Source organism: Tauraco erythrolophus, chromosome 16 (genome assembly GCF_009769465.1).
Source record: "Tauraco erythrolophus isolate bTauEry1 chromosome 16, bTauEry1.pri, whole genome shotgun sequence".
Lineage (NCBI taxonomy): Eukaryota > Metazoa > Chordata > Aves > Musophagiformes > Musophagidae > Tauraco > Tauraco erythrolophus.
This window is the reverse complement of record NC_141480.1, coordinates 17,950,855-17,975,370: the sequence shown is the minus strand read 5'-3', so window position 1 is coordinate 17,975,370 and position 24,516 is coordinate 17,950,855. Positions and strand designations below refer to the sequence as shown.

The 24,516-nt window shown below is 41.7% G+C and overlaps 1 protein-coding gene across 7 annotated transcripts in view; it reads right to left on the bottom strand.

The window, feature by feature from the left end:
• KCNIP1 (potassium voltage-gated channel interacting protein 1) overlaps positions 1-24,516 on the bottom strand; it is a 272,184-nt gene that overhangs the window by 10,256 nt on the left and 237,412 nt on the right. For 4 of the 7 annotated variants that reach the window (XM_086621319.1, XM_086621320.1, XM_009980119.2 and 1 more), the window contains exon 2: positions 6,348-6,472. In XM_086621319.1, the coding sequence (XP_086477445.1) occupies positions 6,348-6,472 (125 nt within the window). Of the gene's footprint in view, positions 1-3,795; positions 3,808-4,076; positions 4,086-6,347; positions 6,474-11,871; positions 11,888-15,080; positions 15,114-24,516 lie in introns of those variants that run through there. The other 3 variants (XM_009980120.2, XM_086621318.1, XM_009980122.2) reach the window with 3 other exon arrangements.

The window sequence follows — 24,516 nt, the reverse complement described above, 5'->3', positions numbered from 1 at the left end:
AGGTAGCGGCGTTACAGGCTGTTGAATTTGAGATGAGCAAACTTAGGAAGTCTAAGAAAATCCCTTTGAACTGGTGACACAAAAAGCCAGAGGAAGATTCAAGTCCATGACTTATTTATTGATGAGTTCTTTAGATAGTTTTTAAGAACTAAAAGGACTTTTGACAAGAAGTTCTTCAACTGTGAAAAGCCTATAAAGGAAAGAACGCATTTTTTTCAGGCCTCTGATCTGCCAAGCATCACCTGCTGCTGATGTGTGTTCCCTAACCACAGAAAAGGACAGAGTGAACAAGAGAAATCACTTTATCCTGTGCAAGTCACAGAAAGAGAGCAAGAAGGAGTACTTCACATGGCATCAGAAGCAGTTCCTTAATCACATACCTGTTTGCTATTGAAATTAGGGTGATTAGATCCAAGTCCCTTCCTCCAATACAGAAGAAATCCTGCTGCCTTCTACGTGCTATTTGGGTAGGAAACCCTCAATGATTTGGGATAGACTTGAGCTAAATAAAGGATAATTTGTTGCTTGAAAAGCCCTAAAATTATCTTTTATGCTGTGTCTTAATGTCCTGACAACTGTCCTTCCACTAGTTATGTTTAAATGTCCCAAATAAAACCCAAAAGTGGCACTGTGGTCTTGACTTCACATGGGCCACCCCTTCTCCAGCATCAGTGTTCAAGGCTTGTTCCACAGCAAGGGGATGAAAAGACCAACTGGACTCTTTAAAGCCAGTAGCTGCAGAACCAGACCTTGGTTCTTCATTTACAGGAAAAATTAACAAAACTTTCTAATTCTGTATGACAAAACTCCTGGTTAGATGAGTATCCTCAAAATGTTCCAAAGCTCCTAAAACAACAGCCATTGCACAGTTCCTTTGTCACAAAAAAAAGTGGTTACTTTTTAATCTATTCATGCCACTTCTAATAAGCTAGAAATCATTAAAAGAAGGTGATACCATAAAACTATTATCCCAAAGCTCACATTTCCTAAAGCTTGTAATTTAATTTACATTAAATAAATAATCTGATATTTATTCATGGTATCTTTTAATCATAGATCAGACCAAGTGCCCTATCAATTGCTATTCTTCAGTGGACATTTTCCCCTTGGTCCCTGGAGCACTGCTGCTTCAAGACCCTCTCTGGGCCTTTGCAGAACTTCAGAGTATTTGACCAAATTGTCATTCTTTTTAAAATTAAGCCTGCCACAGCACCTAACCATCCTTTCTAGCATAGTGCTACTGGCCAAACACACTTATGTACAGATGCATTTCTTTCTCTCATCTTGACAAATACAAGTATTCTCTTCACTGAGAACCATCACTTCACACGCTTAAAGACAGTTTACACACGTAGAGACTGATCATTATTTTCTTTCTATTTTCCACAATGCCATATTAATAGCCCTTGTTTACTACAAGCCCCAGCCCACTGCCAGCAACAATGAGAACGAAGGGCGGGCACAGAGGAGAGGAGGCAGAGGCAGTCTCCTGTAGCAGTTCTGGCCGTTGCACCTGATTAAATTTTCTGAATTTCCACATGATCCTTATTGCTTCTGATGCTCCATCTGGAAGCCAAATGAAAGTTTGCATCAAACCTCCAGGAGTGCTGGGGAGAGGCAGTGTGGACGTTGATCAGCCTGTTTAGCTCTCTAACTGGATTGCTTTCAGACTCATAGCGAGTACCAATTCATTTGCACTTAATTGATCACAACTTTGGTTTTTTAAGAGTCAAATAATGCTCAAGAGGCCTCATTAGCTCTACAGTACAACTCAATACAGCTGACTCAAAAGAAATCTCTGTGAAAAGGAGCAGGTAAGCTTAGCATCAGTTTAAATTCCACTGAAGACAAAGGCTTATTCATTCAAGAAAAATTTCTTGGCAGCATGAAAAAGCACGGTCCATCACAATAACGTTCGTAAGACCTTCCTTCAATGGCAGGCGGTTAGATTTCAGGTAAACACCTCTCATTTCTTTAACCTACGAATTATTTCGAAGTGCCCAACAAGAACAGTGAACATGTTTTTGTAGTGTTGTCAAGCACAGAAACAACCCCTTGTTTTCAAAAAGCTAACTATGGATCACTGGCATTGACAGCATGAGTCATGCATATGAAACTACTCTCTCAAACTTCTTTTAAAATACTAAACTACAAAGGAGCTGAATCCACATTTAAAAAACAAAACCAAAAAGAAAATGAAACAAAAGTGGCACTTGCTCTTATTTCTTCTTCTGGAATCAGAAATTAACTTCATTGATTGCTTTCAAAGATATGCAATGCAGTCAAGCAGGGATCAGCAGCAGAACAGAAGTGGGGCTAAACATAGAATGGTTTGGGTTGGAAGGGACCTCAAAATAAAATCTAGTTCAACCCCCCTGCCATGGGCAGGGACACCCTCCACTACACCAGGCTGCTCAAAGCCTCATCCAACCTGGCCTTGAACACTGCCAGGGATGGGGCAGCCACAGCTTCTCGAGGCAACCTGGTCCAGTGCCTCACCACTCTCTGAGTGAAGAATTTCTTCCTTTGATCTAATCTAAATCTCCCCTCTTTCAGTTTAAAGCCATTGCCCCTTGTTCTGTCACTACACGGCCTTGTAAAAAGCCCCTCTCCAGCTTTCCTGTAGGCCCCCTTTAGGTACTGGAAGGCTGCAATAAGATCACCCCGGAGCCATAAACATAACCTGTCCATCAGAGTGTTCTCAGCTAGCTCAGTCAGAACATGAAAACGAGTACTCAGGGGGTCACGTTTTGCTAAACTAGAGGTACTGAGTTAGCTCACCATAGACAGACTAACATTATTCTCCTTGAGAATCCACAATCCAGATTTGCATCTCTAAGCATTCATGCATCCTATGTATTTTGTTGCTTTTACTGTGTTCTCCCAGTTTAGAGATATTTTGGGGATTATTAAAGTATCAGAACATTTCTACCTTGCTCACACTGCTTGCTTTAGTTTTCAAAAATCTGATTTGTTACAGATCTTATAATACATTACATATTTGCTTAAACATTCACACTCAAGCAAGGCAAGAATGTCTCCAACACCCCCTCAGTTATTTGAGTTGTCTGTTTTCTGATTTAATATTAGAAAATTATCCCTTACAGTTAAAAAAAAATCAGTTCCCCTATAATAGTACAGACCACCCCTCATTCTGAATTGAGCAAAATATCCTATAAAAATCCCAATCCTTTTAAATCCATGCAGTCAATTCCAAAGAATGTAAATCATTAGAAACATGGTCTAAATAGGAGGTATTGAATTACTGAGCTCGAACCCCTATCGTTGTTGGTCACTTCATTAGTCATCAATTTATCAATTTTAATCTTAAAAATAGTTTCATGTTCTCTTTCCTCCTGTTCCATAACTGTTCCCCAAACTTTACTCCTCTGGGGACTGGAAACTTTCTTCCAATTCCAGCCTATGCCTATTTATGGCCATTTTGTTCCTATGCACATAATACCTTTCAGCTCAAACAATTCCCTCTCCTGGTTTATTATAGACAGAAAGTATCATCTTTTATTTTGTTAAACTAAACCCAAGGCAAGATCCATCAGAGGTTCTGGTGGTTTTTACCATTTCTGTTACCTTGCTTTTGCAGAACCACAACCAAAGCAATCGGGCCAAACACCTTACGGTAATGTGGCTCCAGCCTGACTTCAGCTAACTCCAAAGTGCAAACCAGACTATTCTACACAATGCAGAGAGCACCTTGGGGACAGAAATAACTGCTAAGATAAAGTGACTTTTGATCCTGGCATCAAGAGATGTTGGACAACAGCACCCCTCCACAACTTGAAAAGAAAGCTGAAGGCAAAGAGAGAGTGAATATTCGGCCAGGCAGCAAGGACACTGGTTAGCATGCTCTGCTCCTCTGGAGTGGGGCAAAGGATCAGAATTTGGTGGAAGCCTCCATCAGTCTGGTGCAGAAACACCAGACCTGAGCAGTGACACACTGGGAAGAGACTAGGAAGGTTTGGAAGGAGCGGGTAAATAGGTTTCAGAGACAAAGAAAGAGCAGGACTAAAATTAGTGAGAATTAGGAGCCTGGTCAGCCAGGGCACTAGTCTAGAGACTACTCCAGGCTGTGTTTTACTGCCTCTGACCAAATACCATCCATGTTCATGAACATCCAGCCTTCAACTCCTGTGACTGCAGCCAGGCTGAGCAGGACCTCGTTCTCTACATGTCCACTACAAGGGCCGGTAAATGGCCCTGTGATAATCCAGGTGTCACCTCATGATTAAACCAGACCTGTGCAATCACAGAGAGCAAGCAGTAAGTACAAGCCAGAGAGAGGAAAATGACTGTATTCCCATGGGGATTTTGAATCTCCAGATGGCACTGTAACATCATCCCAAAAAGCAGACGGTTCAGTACAATAGCAAATATGGCAACAGCTGAGTCAGTTCGCCTGCTGTGCATAATTACTCATCCCATTGAAACCATGATTTACAGGCTACAAAAGGTAAAGCTGCACCTTCATTTCAATTTAAACCTTAGATATTAAAGCTTTGTGCACGTCATGTGCGTAGCAGCTGTAGGAAAAGAGACTGTTTGTCCTAACCACCTGATACAAAGCAAGATCTTGCCAGCATTGCCAGTACCAAGACTTTTGGTGAAGTCTTCGGAAAGGGTTTAGGTCAGAAGATAAATGCACTTGTCTATCATTATTCTTGCCCTGGAAGGTAATGCCTCTGTACTGCAAAGCAATGGCAAAATTGGGAGAGGGGCAAGAGGTAAACACCGGATCTGCTAAGAGAGTTGGAAGGCTGCCTCTCTGTTCTGCACTGTAGCTGCTGGCACAGCCAGCTCCTTGCGTCCGTCAGCGTGGAGCAGTGCTCTCCCTCGCAGGATTCCCACCAAACACAGCCATACAGAAGGCATTTCAGAGATCTTAGCAAAACACAACGGTTAAGAACTCTGAGTTTAGTCTCCTGCTGCAGGCAGTCATGTCACATTATACTGTACGTTAACTTGTCAAGCTCTGCCTCAAAAACCATATGATTTCTTGCTGACTGCCCAAAGCATGAAGAGGTTTCAGAGTATCAGTCTGCAGCGGTTAGAAAACTTCATGCACGAAACGACCATTTACGTGCAGCAGAGGCTGTACAAATACAACACACACCCCAAACAATTAAATACAGAAGGCTGAGCTACACGTTGGCCCGCTTCAGTGAGTGGTGAAATCATGGGTGAAACCACCAGACTCCTTGGAGAAGTCAAGTACGCACTGGAGATACGATTCAATCAAACGTCAAGAATGTCAACATCCAGCAGGCTTCCCTCAACGCTGCCTACGTTTCAGGGAGCTCAGCTTTCTTTTGGCAAGTTTTCACCCCATCGACTTCATGTTCTCTTTCAAAGCAATTTCAGCATTTCACTGTGGCAGTAGCTGAAATGCTGGAGCTGTCCTGCAAGACAACTTAAAAATCACATCGTGTTTATCAAGCTACCTCAATACTGATCTATTAATCATCATAAAAACATCAGCTGGCATGAACCACCTGGGTGACTAAATCCAGACCCTCAGGCAACTATGTAATGAGTATTCACTCTTAAAGGTCCATAAAACATCTGCTTCATGTAGCCCCAAAATGTATTATGATGGGTCCCTAAGAGGCAGCAGCAGCTGACCTAGAAGCTGAGGCTCACGGAGCCGCAGACTCCCTGCTGCCAGGGAGAACATGGCTGGAGCGGTGGTTCACAAAGACAAGCATGTGCCATTTTGTGCACGCAGTCATGCCAACTGGCACGTTTCCTGCTTGCACCTAAATCTGCAGCCTCTCTCTTGTCTCCTCAGTCTTGATACCCATCTACTTTTCATTTCTTTTTGGATCCTGCTGCTCCAGACTTATTCCTTACTTAGGCAGGATCTTATAGTCTTAATGTGCTCTAATAATATCCTACTACAAGAGCAAGATTTCTCCAGCTAGAGAAAGGACAAAACCCAAACATCCTGGGCAGCTATTCACAAGCAAACACTACTGCTCCTATTGAACATGAGGAACTGACAACAAGAATTAAATTAGTAACCATAAAAACATTTTCAGGTTATCTTGAAGTACAGGCACAGTTGAGAAAACTGCAGTGTGCTTACTGACATTTGGGGAACAAATTTAATGAGACTAGTATGTGCTGAATATTCGTCCAAACCCAGTTTTAGGCAGATTATAGTGCCATAAATATTAGATGGAGAGGCAGATTGTGCTCGTTTTGCTGTAGTAGGGGAGCTCTACCACAAAACTACTAATGTTTAGCAGGGGACTGATACAAAATGCAGCTGAGCAGTTGAGGCTGGTAGGGACATACACACTAGACTCAGTTCACAGCAGTATTGTTCTTACATTTTTAAATCCTCTGTAAAGCACCTGAAGCTCTCTTTTAGTGAAATTGGTTTGTGCTTCAAGCTGTTCCAGTCCTTCGGGTCTATGGCACACCGTAGTCATTTCTAATTCATCTTCAATTTTATCTGAAAGAGAAGACAGGAAAATATTTATTTTGGTTGTTACCTTAGCTCTATTAGCAGGATGGATAGGACAGACTGGATTTCAAGATCAACAGAGAAAAAAAAGAAACCATCGACAGAACTGATCTGTATAACTGTTTTCAACCCCTTGAAAGCAAAATAAAAGCCATATGAGTAAAGCAATAGCTCACATTTCTTACTGGGCTGCCAATTAGCACCACTCCATTCACAAAGCCAAAACTGGCAGTGAGAACAGAAGGACAGACAGCAGATAAGTTGCTCCAAAAGACAATACCAGATATTTCTTATCTAAATATTGAAACAGTGTGGAGGAGCAGGCCTTTCAAAGTACTAGGTTTAAAGAAAGCTGTGCAAATAGAAGTGAGAGAGCAGACATGCTTAAGCATGTTAGACAACGACATTACACTGAGGGTAAACTGTGAGAGAAACTCTTCCTGAGTACTAACCAAAAAGCTAATTCGAGACACTAAAGGTCAATTTATTTGTAGGAGAATTTCAGATTATGCCCATAGATGAGGAGTCTGGAATGAATCAAGCCTGCGTTTGTATGGACTTTTTGGGGAAACAGATAAGCAATAAAAAAATACTTATATGCATTTTATTAAAGAAATCACTCTCTCACAAGGAAGAAAAATACTTGAGACGTACCACATCCTTTATTACCGTGATCTCATCTCTCTTCTGATGCATGTTTTCATCTGTCAAGCCCATTTCCCCAGCAGTGTAGGTGATGCCCAGATATATTCAGATGCTTAAGTGTATGTCAAATTGAGGTTCTCTAAACTTCAAGGACCTGATGCAGGTTTCAGCTGACACAAAAATCCCATCTACATTCAAAAGTTGCTTGGCATAAAAGCTAACACTCGCCTTACTATCAAAACAGCACAATTTGTGCCCTGTAAAAGCATCTTAGGTTATTGGGATCTAGTACAGTATAGCAATTCCTGCTGCAAGTCAAGAATTTAATGAGAAGTGTGCAAGGAAATGGAGTCACTCTGAATAGAGAAAAGGGATGAATTCAGAACAGACTGGCTCAGTGAAAGCGCAGACCAGAATAAAGCTATCTTGTCATCCAAACTAATTAATTCTGTACATAGATATGAATGTTATTAAGGGAGGACACACATGAGTAATAATGGGTAATTAACATCGGTTCATTGTTTCAGTATTAAGAAATTAGTTTGAAATACTGGTGATTTCGGAATGAGCCATCCTCCTAATCCTCTGCCTAGAGTTTCCCAGTCAGCATTTCTGGGGCTTAGGCAGTGAAAACACGCCTGAATACCGTGCTCAAGGTCCCTTGCACATCAAGGGAATAAAGGTAATAGACTTTGTAATAGCATGGGACAGAGGGAGAGTATCACAACCATTTATGATGCAGAGAAAATGACTGAACGTTGGCAAGTGTCCAGAAAAGGCCTGAAGGAGACACTTTCTCCACACAAAGGGGATACAAAGAGTCTAGAAATTATAGCTTCTGTTAGAAGAAAGGAGATGGAAAAGGATGTGTTCTATAGGAAAAAGAATAGATAATATGAAATAAGGGGGAAAAGTCATTTTCTTTGAAGGAGAACAAATGTTGCAAAACAAAGGAATGCGGAAGAAGCTGTAGAGAGAGGAAAAAAAAAGTGGGGAAGAAATTCCTTAACATGAGGGAAGGCAAATGAGTTGTTGAAAAAAGGAGAGGAAATCCATGTAGAAGGGAGCCAGGTTAGGGAGACTCATCGCTAATCCATATGTTGTACAGGAAATACCTTTTATTTACCTTTGGTAACCTGTAAGTTACCTAAAACCCTTTCCAAATTGCACGCAACCCCGGACGACTCCTCCTGCCTTTCCCTGCTGTGCCCCAATGCAGCGAGCACTTTATCACACATGACCTTGGCAGTTGTTTCAGTTTTCCACAGGAAGCCGGGCATTTTGTGCCGTGCAGTTGTGCCAGCCTGTTGGATTATTCCTATACCTGGTTTTATTTACGCTCATACGATGTGGCTGTTCACATGGTTTCTACAGAGGCAGGAAAGATCCAGCTGAGAAAAGTCACATTCTTTGCAAAAGCATTTTGATATGACTAACTTTTTTGTGGGTATTTTATTTGCCATATACTTCTTAAGTAATCAGTTTCTAAAACACTTATTGGAATTTGTGTTAGTGTTCTAAAAACCAAATAATTAAAGAAAAAGGTCTCACTCATGGAAAACTTGCTCTACAGCTCCATGACAGCTTTAAAGACAATCTGCAGAATTACAGCTCAGAATTCATACTTCTCTGGCTTTTACAGATGTCCTTTATACAAGCACACCCAAAACTAGGGTCTTGGAATTTGTTTTTAAAAATATTACTTGGTAAACAATGTAATTTAATAATGATATATTGTCTTTTGACAGAACTAGCCTTATTCAACGAATCATTATTTCAAGAGTGCAATTCATCTTCTTCAGTTTGTCCTGCAAGAACAGGTTTTTTCAACAATCAGTTGACAAGTTTCGGCCCCCCAGAGCAGATATTTCTATGTTAAAAATAAGCCAGATGATTGTTGTAAATTTGATTCTATTTCCCATGCTGAGAAACGTAGCTCTCTTCTTTACAACAAACTGCAGAAAGGAAATTATGAAAAATTCATCCCTTTCAAAGGGACGCTCTATTTTTTCCTTCCAGTCTCTATTCCAGAACCAGCATTAATCTCTGCCTCTGAAGAGGATCTGAAGGTTCCCTGTGGGTTAATCCTTTCATCTGCTTCCTCTTCCTTTCCCAAGGGAAAGATTTTGAAACTTGGCAAAAAAACTTGTGATGCTTTAGATCTGGCCAAGGGGGCACTCAAGCCAGCACCAGACTAATAATTTTCCAGTAAACACACTCTAAAAATGGTAGAAATGGTTCCTTCAGTGGAACATGCCCTGATGCAACAGAACAGTCCTGGGCATTTCTTGGAGCCTCACTGCAGAAAATATGTACAAGACAGACTTACTAGGTCATTTTGTCTATCACTTGCCAACAAAGAGCTATTTTCTGTGATGTTTCATGATAATATTTGTTTTAAAAGCTAAAACTTCCTTTAGGAGTATCTACTTCACATTAACAGGCCTCACAGGTCAAACATTGCCTCCTTTGTGTTCATCAGATATCCACATTTGAACTTTTCTCAGTCACCATCCTGTGTTCAAATGTTTCCCTTTGGCAATATCTGTTTATATATATCAGTATATATATATAAATATATATAAATATCAGTAAATATATTTTTCCTGGCGCAAGCCTGCAGCGGTCGCAGCACAGACCTCGGAGCAGGGAGGACCTGTGCCCGGAGACCTAAGGACACAAACTGCTCTTCTGTGCAAACCGATTGCTTCCAACTCAACAGTCCCCACCTCCCGCAAAGATTTTTTTTGTCATTATTTGTTTCCTTTCAGTGTTTTCTCTCAATTTAGCTCTTTTAAACGTTTTTCTTCTATTCTCTGACACTCTATAAATTCACCACAGTCATCTCAGTGACAAAAGAGGAGATTGTCACTTCCTCATCTGCCCTTGCCTTTTGTCATGTATATTGTATTTCCTCTTATTTACATTTTCATTATCACAGTGGCTCAGTCCCTCCCAGCTCCTCAGGGATGTCACTGTATGAAATATGAGCCCTCGCATGTATAAACACTGCAATTTTATTAAACTGAAGCTCACTTTATGGTGGTGAGCGCAAGCAGAAGCGTATATACGTAGATACATGCAAATTTAAAGCTTTATTAGGAAAGCATGATGTTAAGATATTTTATCTAATATCATGTTCTTCCTCAGTTTTGCCCTGTTTACAGCTTGCTGAACACCCTGAGAGATGTGAGCGTGGGAAACAGGCATGCCACTGGTTTAAAGTTAATTTTCTTCTCCTTCAATTTGCAAGTGCAGGAACAGCCCTAGGGACGGGTTGCAGACACTGCCAGGGATGGACATGGCACCTCCCCAGCTCAGCTGACACGCGTGACCAGCCGCCGTTGCTTCCAGCATCCCTTTCGAGCTGGCACTAAGCTCCTGCCCTGCTCAGTGGAGACACTCACCTCAGGGTCTGGTACCACACAGCTGGTTAGTGAGAACTTGAACCTTAGCAAATAGGTGCAAACTTACTGGTTTGGATCTCAAAGCATAATTTTTTTGTGGTTGTTGTTGGATTATCTGTGCTTACCAATTAGGCGGACTCAGTAACCAAAGCAAGAGGTTTCTCCTGCTTGCAGGTACTGATAAATGATAATGCATTCTTCTTTTAGCTCCAACACTTGTTGAAATCATCCCTGGATTAATCCCTTCCACGCCAGATGGCTGCAGCGAGTTGTGTTTCAGCCTTGCAATCGCCTGCACTGCTCAGCTGGTACCCAACCTGCTCATGCATTTCCTCAGCTGTTACGCTTTCCATGTGTTCAAAACTGGAGGAATGGAAAGGAGCACTTTCTGATTTAGAATTTGTCTCTGGCCATATTTTTATGGCTCTTTAATAGCAAGGTATGAAATCTGAGTCTGGTGCAAGTGCCTGTGGTAATCTTAGTCCAAAGTAGGTCCAGGTTATAATAATTACTTAATTTTGCATTTTTGTGCAAAACACGGTCTCTATTTTCTTAGGCCACAGGATAAGCACATTCTGTATATCAGACAAAATACATAGTGGCTTCACTTTACAAAGAAAAATAATACTGAAACACTTACATGTACATGCATATTTTATGGATTGTTGCTAATGAAAGATGCTGTAATTCATTTCTCTGCTGCTTGCTTAAGAGCAGAGAATGACTTTTCATTAGAGTAGATCAGTATTTTAACTGAATACACTTTGGAAATTACTTAGAGGCTTGCTTTATGCAGCCTTTCATATTTGTTCTAATGTTACCTTTGGTTATCTGTACAAGTTGAAGATTTCCATACTTAGGAAATGTTTCCGTTGCCTGCAAACGGCCTTGTGTTTCACTGGTGTAAACTTTGCTGAACAGAATTTGCATTTTTCCAAGTGATAAACTGAAGTAATTTAAGGCTATTCATGTAAAAGCTGTCTTCTACATCTATATGCCTATGAACAAAATTATTTCATCATTGTAGAAAATAAATTTTCAACCACAGGTCACTTCTACTCTCCATCAGAGAACCAGGCAGAGGGACTCAGTCCTTCCCTTACTCGTTCTAAAGACAAGAAATCTATTGATTTTGAAGGAACACAATCTGCCCCAATATTCCACTTTTCCAGATCTTTCTGTTCCATTGGACACAGGCATATTTATCTGCCGTGTTATGGAAAACACTGTTTCATGGTCAATTTATCTTAAAAATACACAAGTAACATAGCGGACATCAAGGACAGCTACACAAACTGAAGCACTGCCCAAAATCCGTTCCTACACGTGCAACACCTGTTAGAGACCCCGTCAGTAACTCGCCAGCACTGGCACAAAGGGCTGACAAAGTGCTGCTGGCAGCACAGAAGCCAAGTCATACAATCCTCTTTTGACAGCACATCATCTAATATTCTCTTTAGTGACCTTTTGCACACAAAAATGCCCAATCAATATTCTTTAGATCCACCAATCCTCTCCTCATAAACGGAACACATTAAATTGGCCCCAGACAACACCAAAGTTGCACTTGTGTACTGTAAAACAGGAAACAATTGGGTGTGATTTCCCAGCTGCTTCCTCAGCCCTGGCTTTGAACAGCCACTGGGCCCAAATTTCTCAACCTGCCCGTCCTTCCTCTCGCTGGCAGCTGCCTCTGCACAAGCAGCATCTTGCACAAAAGCACAGGGCTGGTTTCACCGGGCCAAACTCACTTGTGAGACACCAGAAACACCAAACACCTTTCCTGCCGCAGCCACACCTGAAATCCTGCAGCATTCCCAGCCCTCCGACCCATGTGCCTGGCAAAGGAGCAGCAGCAATGTCTCATTACATCGTTAGGTTCGGCCAAGGACAACCCAAGGCCTAGCACACAGTTTAAAGGGAGGGTGTAAATGATGATTTAATAAAAATGCAAATGACCCTGTCCTCTGCTTCCAAAGGCTGCAAGGTGGAACCATGTAGCACCAGGCTCCAGGGCTAATGGGAGGTATTTGAAAACATGTTGCTTATAATAAATTCACTTTTTGTTAAAGAAAAAAAATCAAGATGTAAAACACAGCTAATGTGCCCAGTGTTAATTGTAAAACTGACAAGTATTAGATGAAATGGGTAATTTTACATATACAGCAGAAGGGGATTAAATTATGTGCAAGAATTATTACACTGCATCTTATTTTTATTAAAAAAACATTAGCTATATTTTAGGAGTAAAGACCTGAAGAAAAAATTAACTCTAGTTTATCCACAACATCTTTGAAATTAATCTCCAGACAGAATACTTGCTTCCTCCAGATCTCGCAGGAAATAGATTGTGCTTGTGGGAAAGCAACTGCAAATATTTGAAAATTTCATGAAGAGAAATAGCTGAAGGCCTGAGTCTGCCAGTGCTCCCTATGTATGAGAACGGGAGTGAGGCCAGAGCTGCTGATGCAGACCCTGCCCAGGGGCTTCAGCATTCCCTCCCGCTGGTGTAAGTAGGAGCTGTAGGAAACACTGCTTTTGTGACATCCTTGGAGGTCTGTGGTTCCAGATCCCCGGGACAAAGGCAGCTACCAAGTATAGCTCTGCTATCGGGAACAGTCAAAATATTTCTGTGCAGTTCCACGTATTTCATAGAATCACAGAATGGTTTGGGTTGGAAGGGACCTCAAAGATTCGTCTCCTTCCAACACCCCTGCCACAGGCAGGGACACCTTCCACTACACCAGGTTGCCCAAAGCCTCATCCAACCTGGCCTTGAGCACTTCCAGGGATGGGGCAGCCACAGCTTCTCTGGGCAACCTGTTCCAGTGTTTCACCACTCTCATAGTGAAGAATTTCTTCCTTATATCCAATCTAAATCTCCCCTCTTTCAGTCTAAATCCATTGCCCCTTGTCCTATCGCTACGCACCCTTGTAAAAAGTCCCTCTAAGCTTCCACCAAGACAAAAACTAAGTGTTAGCCTTTCGGAGACCACATCTAGCAAACACTTACAAACCAGCAAGGCTAGCATGGCAGATAAGAATGCTGTGGGCTTCTTCCTGCTGACATTCCCAGAGTGACTGCTCAACTAGAACTTACAAACATGTATCTGCACATCTATGAGTCCTAAAAAACAGTTAAGTAAAATCTGCTCCTGACAAACATGAATAAAAAATGGCACTAAGATACCTACTGACGTATCAAATATTAAATATGTTAAATTATTACGCCCTTTATTAACAAATTATTGTTATTATCATTAATATTATTGCCTGGCTGGAGAGATCAGTTTCCAAACCAAAGGAACTCTCCAGTCAATAAACCAAAAAGGAACCTGTGCCTCCTTATTCACTCCCTTCTCCTGAAATGATTTTTTGACTCTTTCAGGTCTATCTTCACCACTAAATGGCCAACATCTGATTCATTACACAACCAGTCAAGCTTAGCAAGGTTGTTCCGCCCACGGGAATCTGCAACACCACAAGTCACAGAGATAAGCTACATGAAAGCTTATCTTGTGAGGACAGTGTATAAAATTCTGAGATTTAATTTAAAAAACCAGACTTTTAAGATTTCTTAGCTAATCCTTGCAATGAGCTATGCAAAACATAATGTATAAATACTTTCCTCTTCCTCTAGACTCCTTTAATGAGTTTCCCAGTTGTACATAGAGAAGCTAGAACAGGTTATACTCTGAAAAAGGAGGTGCAGGAATAGTCAGAGGCCACGGGTAGCTCCAAAACATCTTTTTCTGGCACACAGCTATGACCAGGTACAACGATTTGAACATGAATTATATAACGTCAAATTCGACTTCAAGTGTTCCTGCAGACACTGTATTAACTCTGCTCATCGTAAGAAATAGCTTTGCTGCGGCCATCCCCAGGGCAGGAGACACAGGGTGTCCTTCCAGTGCACTGGACCTTACCTGGGACAGCACTTTCTTTTCAATTTTCCTTGCACATTCCCACCTATCTGAAGCAACATTTATAAGTGATGCATCTTGTCAAAACAGGTGAAAAACCACTGAGAGCTGGCTGGGTGCTTTGCTGCTTTTCCATGGGGATGCTGTGGAAAAATGTGCTTTTGGGACAAGTGCTTTCCTCTGAACAGTTGTTCAAAGGTGAATTTGCAAAAAAAAAAAAAACAACCCACCCAACCACACCCTCACTAGAAACATTAGAAAAATCACTTCCCTCCGATGATTTTGGGAAAATTCCCACTAATACCATCTCGAAACTTGACATGGACAGTACCAGAACTGCTACCTACTTGACTTAGCACGTCATGCAATAAAGCACTGCACAAGAAGGACTTGGAGGCTGAGCAAAAGCTGGACTGTCTTCATCAGAGGGGACTCGATGTCTGTCCAGGCTGCAGCCTCACCCAGGAACTGGGCAATTTTCAAGCACCTTTAATTCTGTTTGCTGCTGGCATAGAAAGTGAGAATAAACTAAGTCAAGGGGAACCTGTTTCCTGGCTGAAGAAAACTTCTGCTACAAAAATTATATGACCGATAGAGTCAAACTGGTTTAAATTTTACCTCTCTGATACACGTAAAACCATCGGGCAGGGTCTAGGAAAAAGTAAGAAAAAAATTTAACAAAAAGAAAGCAACAACCATACACAGCTTTGTCTTTTGGTACTTTTAAGATGACATTGGATGTGTTCTGCAAGTGCCATGGGGTCTCCTTTCCCATTGACTGTAGGATTGTTTCCAGATGTATTTTACATGGTTTTTTTTCTGAATTGCCCCTTTCCCTTACCCTAAGGTGCAGGAAAGGAAGAGCTTGCTGTCCCCAGCATGACCATGAAACTCAGGGCAGCACGTGAAAGGCAGCATGCACCCAGCCATGCACCCATGCAAGCACCCATGCACACAGCAAGACGGCGATGCAGCAGTCATCCTGGCAACTCTGATAAGGGGTCAGCAGGACTTGGCATGCAATTTCTTAAGTCTGCTGAGGGGTAGCAAGAGGGGCCCGCAGCCTGCTGCCTCCTCTCCACAGTTTAGCTCTTTGACAGCTGTAGAAAGAAAAGAAATGATTAGTAAAGGTGAGGAAGTTTCAGGTGGTCTGGAAGACTCTGCAACTGATGCTCTTTGCAGTCACTTCAGTTGCAACATGGTCATTTTGTAGTATCCTCACGCCCTCTGGAGAAAGTTTCATTAGCAAATTAGGTTAAAAGTTTTTTTTTTTAAATTTAAAGATATGTATTTGGCTTCTCATAGCATCAATTTCTTTTTACTGGACGATTTGGTACTCAATACCAACTGCAATAACCTGCAAAAGCCACAGGAGTTTTGGTCAGAATATTGCTACCTGCAGGTCCCTGACCCCACCTCCCTCCTGGGCAGCTCCTGCCCTCAGACTGTCTGGCATCATCGATTTCCTTCATTTCCACATAGTCCCTGCCTCCAGCTACCCAAAACTTCCTAAAGAGCCTCTCACCACTCTGTCAGCTCTACAGTATCTCACCTGCTGCTGCTGCCTGGGAGGCACCAATGAGCCCACCTGGTTTCCTCTCATGTACCAGCCAGCACATTTTGTCCCACAGTTGGTGCATCCATGTGCCCCCAACGGACACCAGGATCAAGTAGGCACCAAAACTGAGCAATTCTCACTGCTGTGTGCTTCTCTGTAGGGAGAGTTATAGGAAGAGCAGTGACTGCCTAAGCTCACACTGCACATGCTGCACCAGTCATTGCTTTTCTCTAAGTAGACAGAAAACACCAAGACCCCATTCTCCAACTAAATCTTGCAGCAGCCCATCTCTGCAAACCCCGTGGTACCCCGAGCAAGCTACGATCAACTTAAGGCCTTCACCTGAAATCTTAAGTCTGAGAAATTCCACCATGAATCTTTTTAAAGCCATTTAAACAATCCTCATGCTCCATAATCTCCCATTAAATAAGAAAATAAACATGTTTAGAAGTGAGCATGCATTTTCCTCCTGGCACATTTGAGAAGATGGCTTACACGCATCACACTTTACAACAGCATTAATCTGTTGTAGGGGTTGAACCTCCTTGCATTACTCTCACTGTGAGCTTTTTTAGTGTCAGCTTGCTCTTGTCAGATTCATAACTAGATTAAACGAAAGAGTCTTTGAGACCAGATGTTAAACTGGTGCAGAAATTGAGAGAATTGACTCTCCATTGGAGAATTTAATAATCTGCCTGCAAACAAAACTGGCAGAAGTAAATGTCAGAACATGGCTTCCCAACAGCATCACCTATACAATGAGAAAACACCTGGTCAGACAGTATTGCTGAGTTGTGGTACTCAGCCTCGATAACTCTGGCTCAGTTCTTCTCAGCCTGACAATTCCAGGGAAAATCAAGACCAACACAAGCAAACTACAGTGGATGCTCCAGTTGGCAGCCGCAGTGAACAAGCAGTGATGATACTGAGGACAGTCACATGAGATGGTCAATAACAGAACTGAATCCTGAATGACTGGCTAACTCCCACAGAGATATCATTCATAGATTAGTGACTACAGATAACTCCACACTTTCCCCTTTTGAACTGAAACTTCAAGAATACTTCCAAGGAAGCTGGTCTCAAGAGCAAAGAGCCTACAACAAACCAGGGACTTAAATTGTATACGTCCACAACACATGCCAGAGACAGAGCAGAACATACTAGAAGCTTTACTGAAAGCAATTAGCAAGATCTAATAAACTTTGCTGGACCACAAGCAGTGTAATGATATGACTGTTTTAACCTTTTCAATCCAAGACAGGTTTGCAATAAAGAGAACAAACAGGTTGCTTAAAGAGGTCCCAGATCTCTGCTGAAGCAAAAGGTGTTGAACCATTAACCCTGATGTTACCCACTGCTGGGAAAATCCCACTTTGCTGAGTAACCTGAGGACAGGAAATAAAAATCTCCCACTTCAAGTCTAATAAGTGTAGTTCTAAATCTGCATCTTAACACTAGCTGCAAACTAATTTCCACTGATCAGAGCAAAGAAATGTAAATGCAGTCATTAGAGAAAGCATGATAATAGTTCCTGACTTAGCAAAGATGAAATCAATTAATAAAAAGAGCCAGAGCACATGGAGAGGTCTCACTGGAAACATGGGCCTTGAAAAGACAAAGATGCATCAGAGATGATTAACAGACAGTAGGAATACAACAGATGTGCTGCCAAAAAGAGGAAGATGAGCTATTCTTCCTGTAGTGCATAACTTTGCAGGTTATCAAAACTTTAGACTGTAGATAACACCTTCTGGATATAAACAATGTTTTATTTTCCTCTTTACAGAGATAGGAAAAAAGCCCTTAAAAAAAGAGCAATAGAAAAAAGCTTCTTGTAACAATACATTTTTCTTCTTTGTATGAAACTTCCCAGAATCGCCTTTCAATGGTTTAACTGAAAATTAATTCCCTTCCTGATTATTAAAATCAGAACTAAGAGTTTTCAGCTCACAGTCTATATTTTTTATTTAACACTGAATAGCTCTTTTTTGAAAAATGGCACTTTTCAATAAACTCAACAGAAAACTTCTTCATTATCATCTCAAATTCATAGCTTATGTATACTTAGCATATTGAATAGTACAAAAGTTGTTACCACCACTTATAAAACCTCTTCCTAAAACATGCAGAAGCAGTTATGGAGGACTTGATTATATGCTACCTCTTCCAAGAGAAGTCTTATGATTTTTTTTTTTTCCCCCCCTAAAACCCCCAGGTTATGGATTACTCTCTGGACAGTGGAAATAGAGGAATTTCTGAGCAACTACAGATCAATGAAAATGAAAAGAAATTGGCAGAAACTTGGTTTGTAATTTCTGAGGATTATTTCTAACATGCTAGCTTGTTTACAAAGAGCAGGAAAATGCCATAACCAAACCATCAGGGCTGTGCTCATGGGATGGGACTGCCCACTTGCACCTGATCCGAGTGAGCTGCAACAGAACTGTGGCAGCAAAGCCAGTGTAAAACTCTACTTCAATGTTACAAATCCAGTTTCATTTTTCAATTTAATTTGACTTAAGATTTTTTTTTTTTCTTCATAGCCTAAAGAAAGATGAAGAAAAATCAAACACAAATCTTGCAGGTATCAAACTAAGTTACAGTAAGAAGTGACAGAAAAATGGAGAAAAAGATTGAATTTGCAATCACGCAATCCTATGTCAGCAGTGGCAAGCTAATAAGATGCTTACGTTTCCCCTGCAATATCTGCATGGCAGCATTTTTTATTTCTGCCCGTGCCTAGTCCTCTGAAATTTCGGAAACTCTCTGAACAACAGTGGATTTTATGTCAGTCCAGTTGTGCTGGCCGAGAAGCCGTTACACGCCTCAACATTAGTGTCTGACTTTGTTCCTATTCTATTATCTCAGAAGATAAACATGGCAGACAGTATTTATTTCCATGCAAACCCCAATCCTATTGTAGAGCAGAGTTCTGGAACAAGGTAAAAAGAAGATATTTTCCTTTTTGTCTTATTTTCAGGAAACCAGAGCAGTAAAGTGCTGTAGGGTGTGATGGGACATTGAGCTGGCCAGAGGTACATCTGCCCAGATCTCCTGTTTATCAAGAAAGCTTTCAAAATCAGAAGGCAGGTTTTTTTTAGACTCTAAACTGGACTAATTGTTTGTTTAATAGAATGAATTTAAAGGAGCTCAATAGAATAGATATAAAATGACTTTTTGCACAAATCCCTCACTGCCAAACATACTGAGGGGATGGTTCCTTAGCTCCAGGATTATTTTCAACCAGCTCCGTTCTTTTCTCAGTTACAGGAGCCCCAGCACAACCTCTCTGCCCTCAGGGAGGTTGAAATTTGTTTCATAAACGTAACGGAGCCAGTGCAAAAACTACTGTCCTGCCGTTGTGTCATGTCTGTTAGGGAGGTGGCAAGTAAAAGCCCACAATAGGAGCTTCTTTGCCCATGGGAGGCTCTAGTTAGGTCAGTTGAAAAACCTCTTCAAAGTATGTGATCTGTGCTTCTCTGAGTAGTTGGGGGGATAAAAAATTGAAAATAAAGATCTCAGTACCTGCCCAGCAGTGGTGAAGGACAAGCTGCATGCTTGCTGCAGCACTGGAAGCAGTAAAGGCTCCTCTCACCACGTGCTCCCAGGACAGCTGCTCCAGCTGCTGCACCTCAGCTGCTTCCTCTACAGACCCGAGCAGCACTACCCACTGCCTTCGTGTCCGTTTAAGGTACCACCTGCTGGTAATGTTGAGCTGGACACGATCCCCTTTTTTAACTCAACACCTCTGCCTCACCCCTCCTCCTGAATTGCACCAAGAGTCTCTCAGGACAAACAGCCTTTGGCACACTTCAGTCTTGCTCACTTTTGAGTGATGTCATGAGTAGCAGAGTTATGAGCATATTCCATTTCTCAGTGTTACTCCTTACCGTTTAAAAAAAAAAAATCACATTTCCCTACATTGTCATAACACAGCAATTTAAGCCACAAAGCTTCATGTTGCACTACTCACACTGGAAAGTGAGAAGCACACTCTTCATTATTTTCGTGCTTTGTAAGAAACATAGTACGTTATTTAGCCTTGAAACACGACATTGAAATGCCATGTGGTAACACACCAATTCCCAAATGAAAAGAAGTAAAAAATGAAAAATATTTACGTACTAACTTTTTATATAGTTGAATAATTTTTGCATGGTCTGTTAAACGAATGTATTTCCTGCAATACATACATTTTACAGACCACGGAGCCTGGCAGCACTTTCCATTTTACTTTGTTAATTTGAAATGGTGAACACATTCAGCATCTCTCCTTCAATTCATATTCAAACATCTCTGCACAAAGGACAGCTCAGGCTGGCACACAGTCACTTTCTGAAAGTAATTCCATTTTGTGTGTTTTGTTGGGGTATTAAAGGCTATCTCCTCCAAGAACATGCCATTTTAGTTCAGTAGGTGGGTGTACAGGTTGCAGGCTGGTAGCTTGGACATAGCTCTAGGCAGTGTCTAATGAATTAAGAGATGTGCTCATTATCAGAGTAAAACTCTGGAACACCTATCTCCTTAAACACCTTTTCCGGCAAGCAGCCAGGCTGGGGTGTGCCGAGGGGCTGGACGCCCTAGGACAGTACACCTACACTAGGCATTTTGTGAAAACAGTTTTTAGTGCTGCAAATCGTCTGTGTGGTGCTCAACCTCAAGAGCTCGGGTTCGGGCTGGAGTTTGGGCAAAAGCATTGCCTAGAGCTGTGTCCAAACTGCCACCAACACTGCTTGTGTGTTTTGCAACGTTTTCTGCTGTTTTCCAGAAATCCTTTAGCTGTCCCAACAGCAATCCAGGCTTCAGTTTGTACAACTTCTTCCCAACCACCAGTAATGAACTCCACGGAACAGGAGATTCTCTGTTCTGTCTCAAACACAATTTTACATTCCTAGAGCCTTGAAAAAGCCTGTCTGAAGAGCTAATCCAAGGACAAGCAGCCACAATCAATCCCTTTCAAACACTAAGTGGCACCTAATAAGTCATGGCTACAATTAAACTGTAGAAGTGCAAGAAGATAGATAATGAAGCTTTTTTCCCCCCACCCCCAAAAAAACTCAACAACAAACCCCTACTCTGCTCCTTCTCAGACGCCCTGCAACAGGAAACCTTAAACCCGGCGAGAAAATCCTCCCGGCACATTAACGGCCTCACAGAAGAATTATCAAAAAGTCATTTCTCTTTCAGGGAATCAAAGAAACAAACATTAGAACACACCATTCCCCTGAAAAAGGAGTTTTGTAGAACTTGCGGTGTTTTGCTGGAAACACAAAACAGTTCACGCAAATCAGTTCTTACATCCTTCGCAGGACTTGGACACAGAGCCCAAATATTCCACAAGACGAACGTCTAACATGAATTGCAATGCAACCTAAAAGCTCTCTTGCTTGATAGCACCGATAGCTTCTTTCAGCCTCCCAGCCACGACCATCAATAGCATCATCAGCATTTTTTGCTCACAATAATGCATTAAGCAGGAGTGCCATTTCACAGCATTCAACTGCTTATGAGTCTATTTCCAGCCCTGCCATAGAAATGAATTACACCTCAGTAGCTCTCCGGCAGTACAGGAAGGAGTAAAGGCAATTTACCCATCAGTAAAATGGGAATAATAACGCTTACACATCCAGAAACACTTTCTGAGCACTCCATGCAAATCCTCCCAACTTCATTAGCGCTCAGTTAATGCATCTCCCTTGTTACAAATGGGTCTGACTCTGCTTCGAGCTGTGCTGTTGCATAAGACAAAGATCCAGTTACAGCAAGGACTTGGTCAAGACTTGGATTTTTTCGAGGCTGATATTTAGGCAGCGCTTCAAGTACAGTATTTTCTTCTAAACCACTCTTCAAAGGGCAGTCCAAGGAATGCAGCCAACAGTAACAGTGACGAGGCTGAAAGACGACCAACAGGAAGAACTGATGGCAAGCATGCATTTGATTAAATAAACATAAAAAACAGTGATCGACTGAAGGAGGTGCACCAGATCCTTTTGTCATATTCCCAGAGCTACTGGCAGTACATGCTCTCGAGGTTCCTTTTGACTCTAGCACTAGTATAGCAAACGAGGTTTAATATGGGTTGTGGTGCATGAACACATCAATACATCCAATGCCTTATCCAGAAAAGTGGACATGCAGCAGGGATGTCATGCTCAGAGCTGTGGTTGCTCTGAGATACTCACAGTCATGCTTGGGTAGAGGAAGAAGTTTGCTGTTAAAGGTCATCATTTATACTTTATTTTTTAAAAAAATTGGTCCTGGATAGAGGCGAGGAACAGAAAACGGAAAGACGTTCATGCAAATTCTATTTCCTGAAAACTTACTAACTGGCTTACTGCAATGAAATGTCCCCTTCCCCTGGCAGTCTAATGGCTGGAGACATCACAGGCAGCAGCAGAGGGGCAGCCCTGGACTCCAGTGAGGGGCACAAAGCCCTACATCCTGACAAACAGGAGTTTTGCAGAAGATGTTTCTTATTAACAGGCAACTAGCCTGGCAGAAAATTACTACCACAGCTACTCACAGCATTAATCTAACAGCTGAAACATGTTACTATACTTTTACTAGACTAAAGTTTAGAACAGTAATTACCACTTGAGGACGAAAAAAAAATAAATTGTGGCAGTCTCCGTGCAGAGAGGGCAAATAAAGGATACAGAGGCAGCAATCTCCTCCAAAAAGCAGCACAAAGCCACTGGCATTAAATGGGATCCCCCAGCCTCAGAAATGCAGGGTGAGCTGGGACCAAGGTGAGATTTCAATTCCAAAGCAGCGAGGGAAAAGTAAAACCATGAGAATATGTCAAGCTATCAAACCGCGATGCTTTTTCAGAAGAAATATCAGAAACTCTTCAGAGGGCACTTAATAAATGAAATAGTCAAAGGAGACTTCTGAATTATAAATGAAGTAACTGAACTTAATTTTTTTCTTTTTGTTTTGAACAGGTTATTCATCAAAAACCTAACTGATGAGCCAAGACAATGCATTACAAATGGACTTATTCTCTCTGAGAAGAATTATTGCTGCCAATGTTTTTTTTCCTCATTGAAAAGCAAATCAGACACTTCAAGTCCCTGATTTATTACTGCACCGATTTCCATGAACATTGGTTTGCTCTAGCTTCGAGTTAGAAAAAGGCTTTTGGAAGAACAATAATCAATGAATATGTCATGCGAGGGAATCAAGCAATCAGAAATAGTAATTAGTTCAGTGCCTAATTCAAGGACACATTATCCTTGGATTATTACGGGAAAAATGGAATTTTATATTTGTGCATTCAGGCACGTCCAAAACCGAAGTTGTTTTCCCCCTCAGAGGCACCTTTTTGAACAGGTGGGATTACACACACTCACTCTGGCTGCAGAACTGCCACAAGAACTGAGCAGCCATTTGGAAAACGAAAGTGAACAGACAACGGTGCAAGGCCAAACACGACTTAAACTCCGTAAACCCCTTAAAACGGACACTCTCGATCACATACACATGTTTAATGTCATGACTGCAGGGGATCACAAAGCTGCAGCCTTACCTGAGATTTCGTTATTCCAGACTTGGACTTTTCCCCTGAAGAGAGAGCATGTGCATATATGTGTGTGTGCATTATCTTTCCATCGACAGCCTCACTGTGCCTTCCCAAAGGCACACCTGTGCTCGGTCCTGCTGGTGGGAGCACCTAAATCAGCTGCAGATATGAAAGACTGCTGCAGCAGCCTCCGAGCATGGACAGCCAAAGACATGCTGGGTGCCTCACCACCCAAGGGCCAGATGCTGCTGCGGGCTGGTATTGCCCAGTGGGTGCCCCGCAGCCATGAGCATGCCAGGAGGGGCAGAAGGTCCCAGTGCCTGAGCCACCCTTGGATGCATGGGAAAGCTTGGGCTGAGCCCCCAAACAGGGCACTGAAGCTGTTTAGAAATCAGATTGTTTTGTGGGAGACATCACAGACTGGGAAAGTAAACAAAAACCCCCTTATTTTCCACCGATTTGAAGTGTTGACTGCGATTTAGAAAACTTCATTTTGGAAAATCTTTCAGATTTCACATCTCACAAACATTCACAGTTGATTGTACTACAGGCAGAAGCCATCTCCACTTACACCACTTTGTGGTCAGTTTGTCTGCAGCATTTTCTTTGCAGCATTTTCTCTGTTAAGTTACTCAGTTCCATAAATTTTTACTTCATTACACAGTAACATACGTCTGCTCATAGCCAGGCACCTACAATGGAATTCTGTCCAACAGAAATATCGTGCTAAAGTTCTTTTTTTTTAAAAAAAGTCGTCATTATTTCTACTGTGGCCTTAAGTTCCAATTTCTTCAAATCAGATTGTTTTCTAAAATGAAGCTTTGTTTATGGGTTTTTGTTTGGTTGGTTGGTTGCTTTTGTTTTATAGCAACGGAAATATTTATTTTCACAATCTGAAAAAGATGTGAGCAAACTCATGTGTGAAGAAGAAAAAAAAGAGAAAGAGATTTTGGTTTGTTTATTAACATACA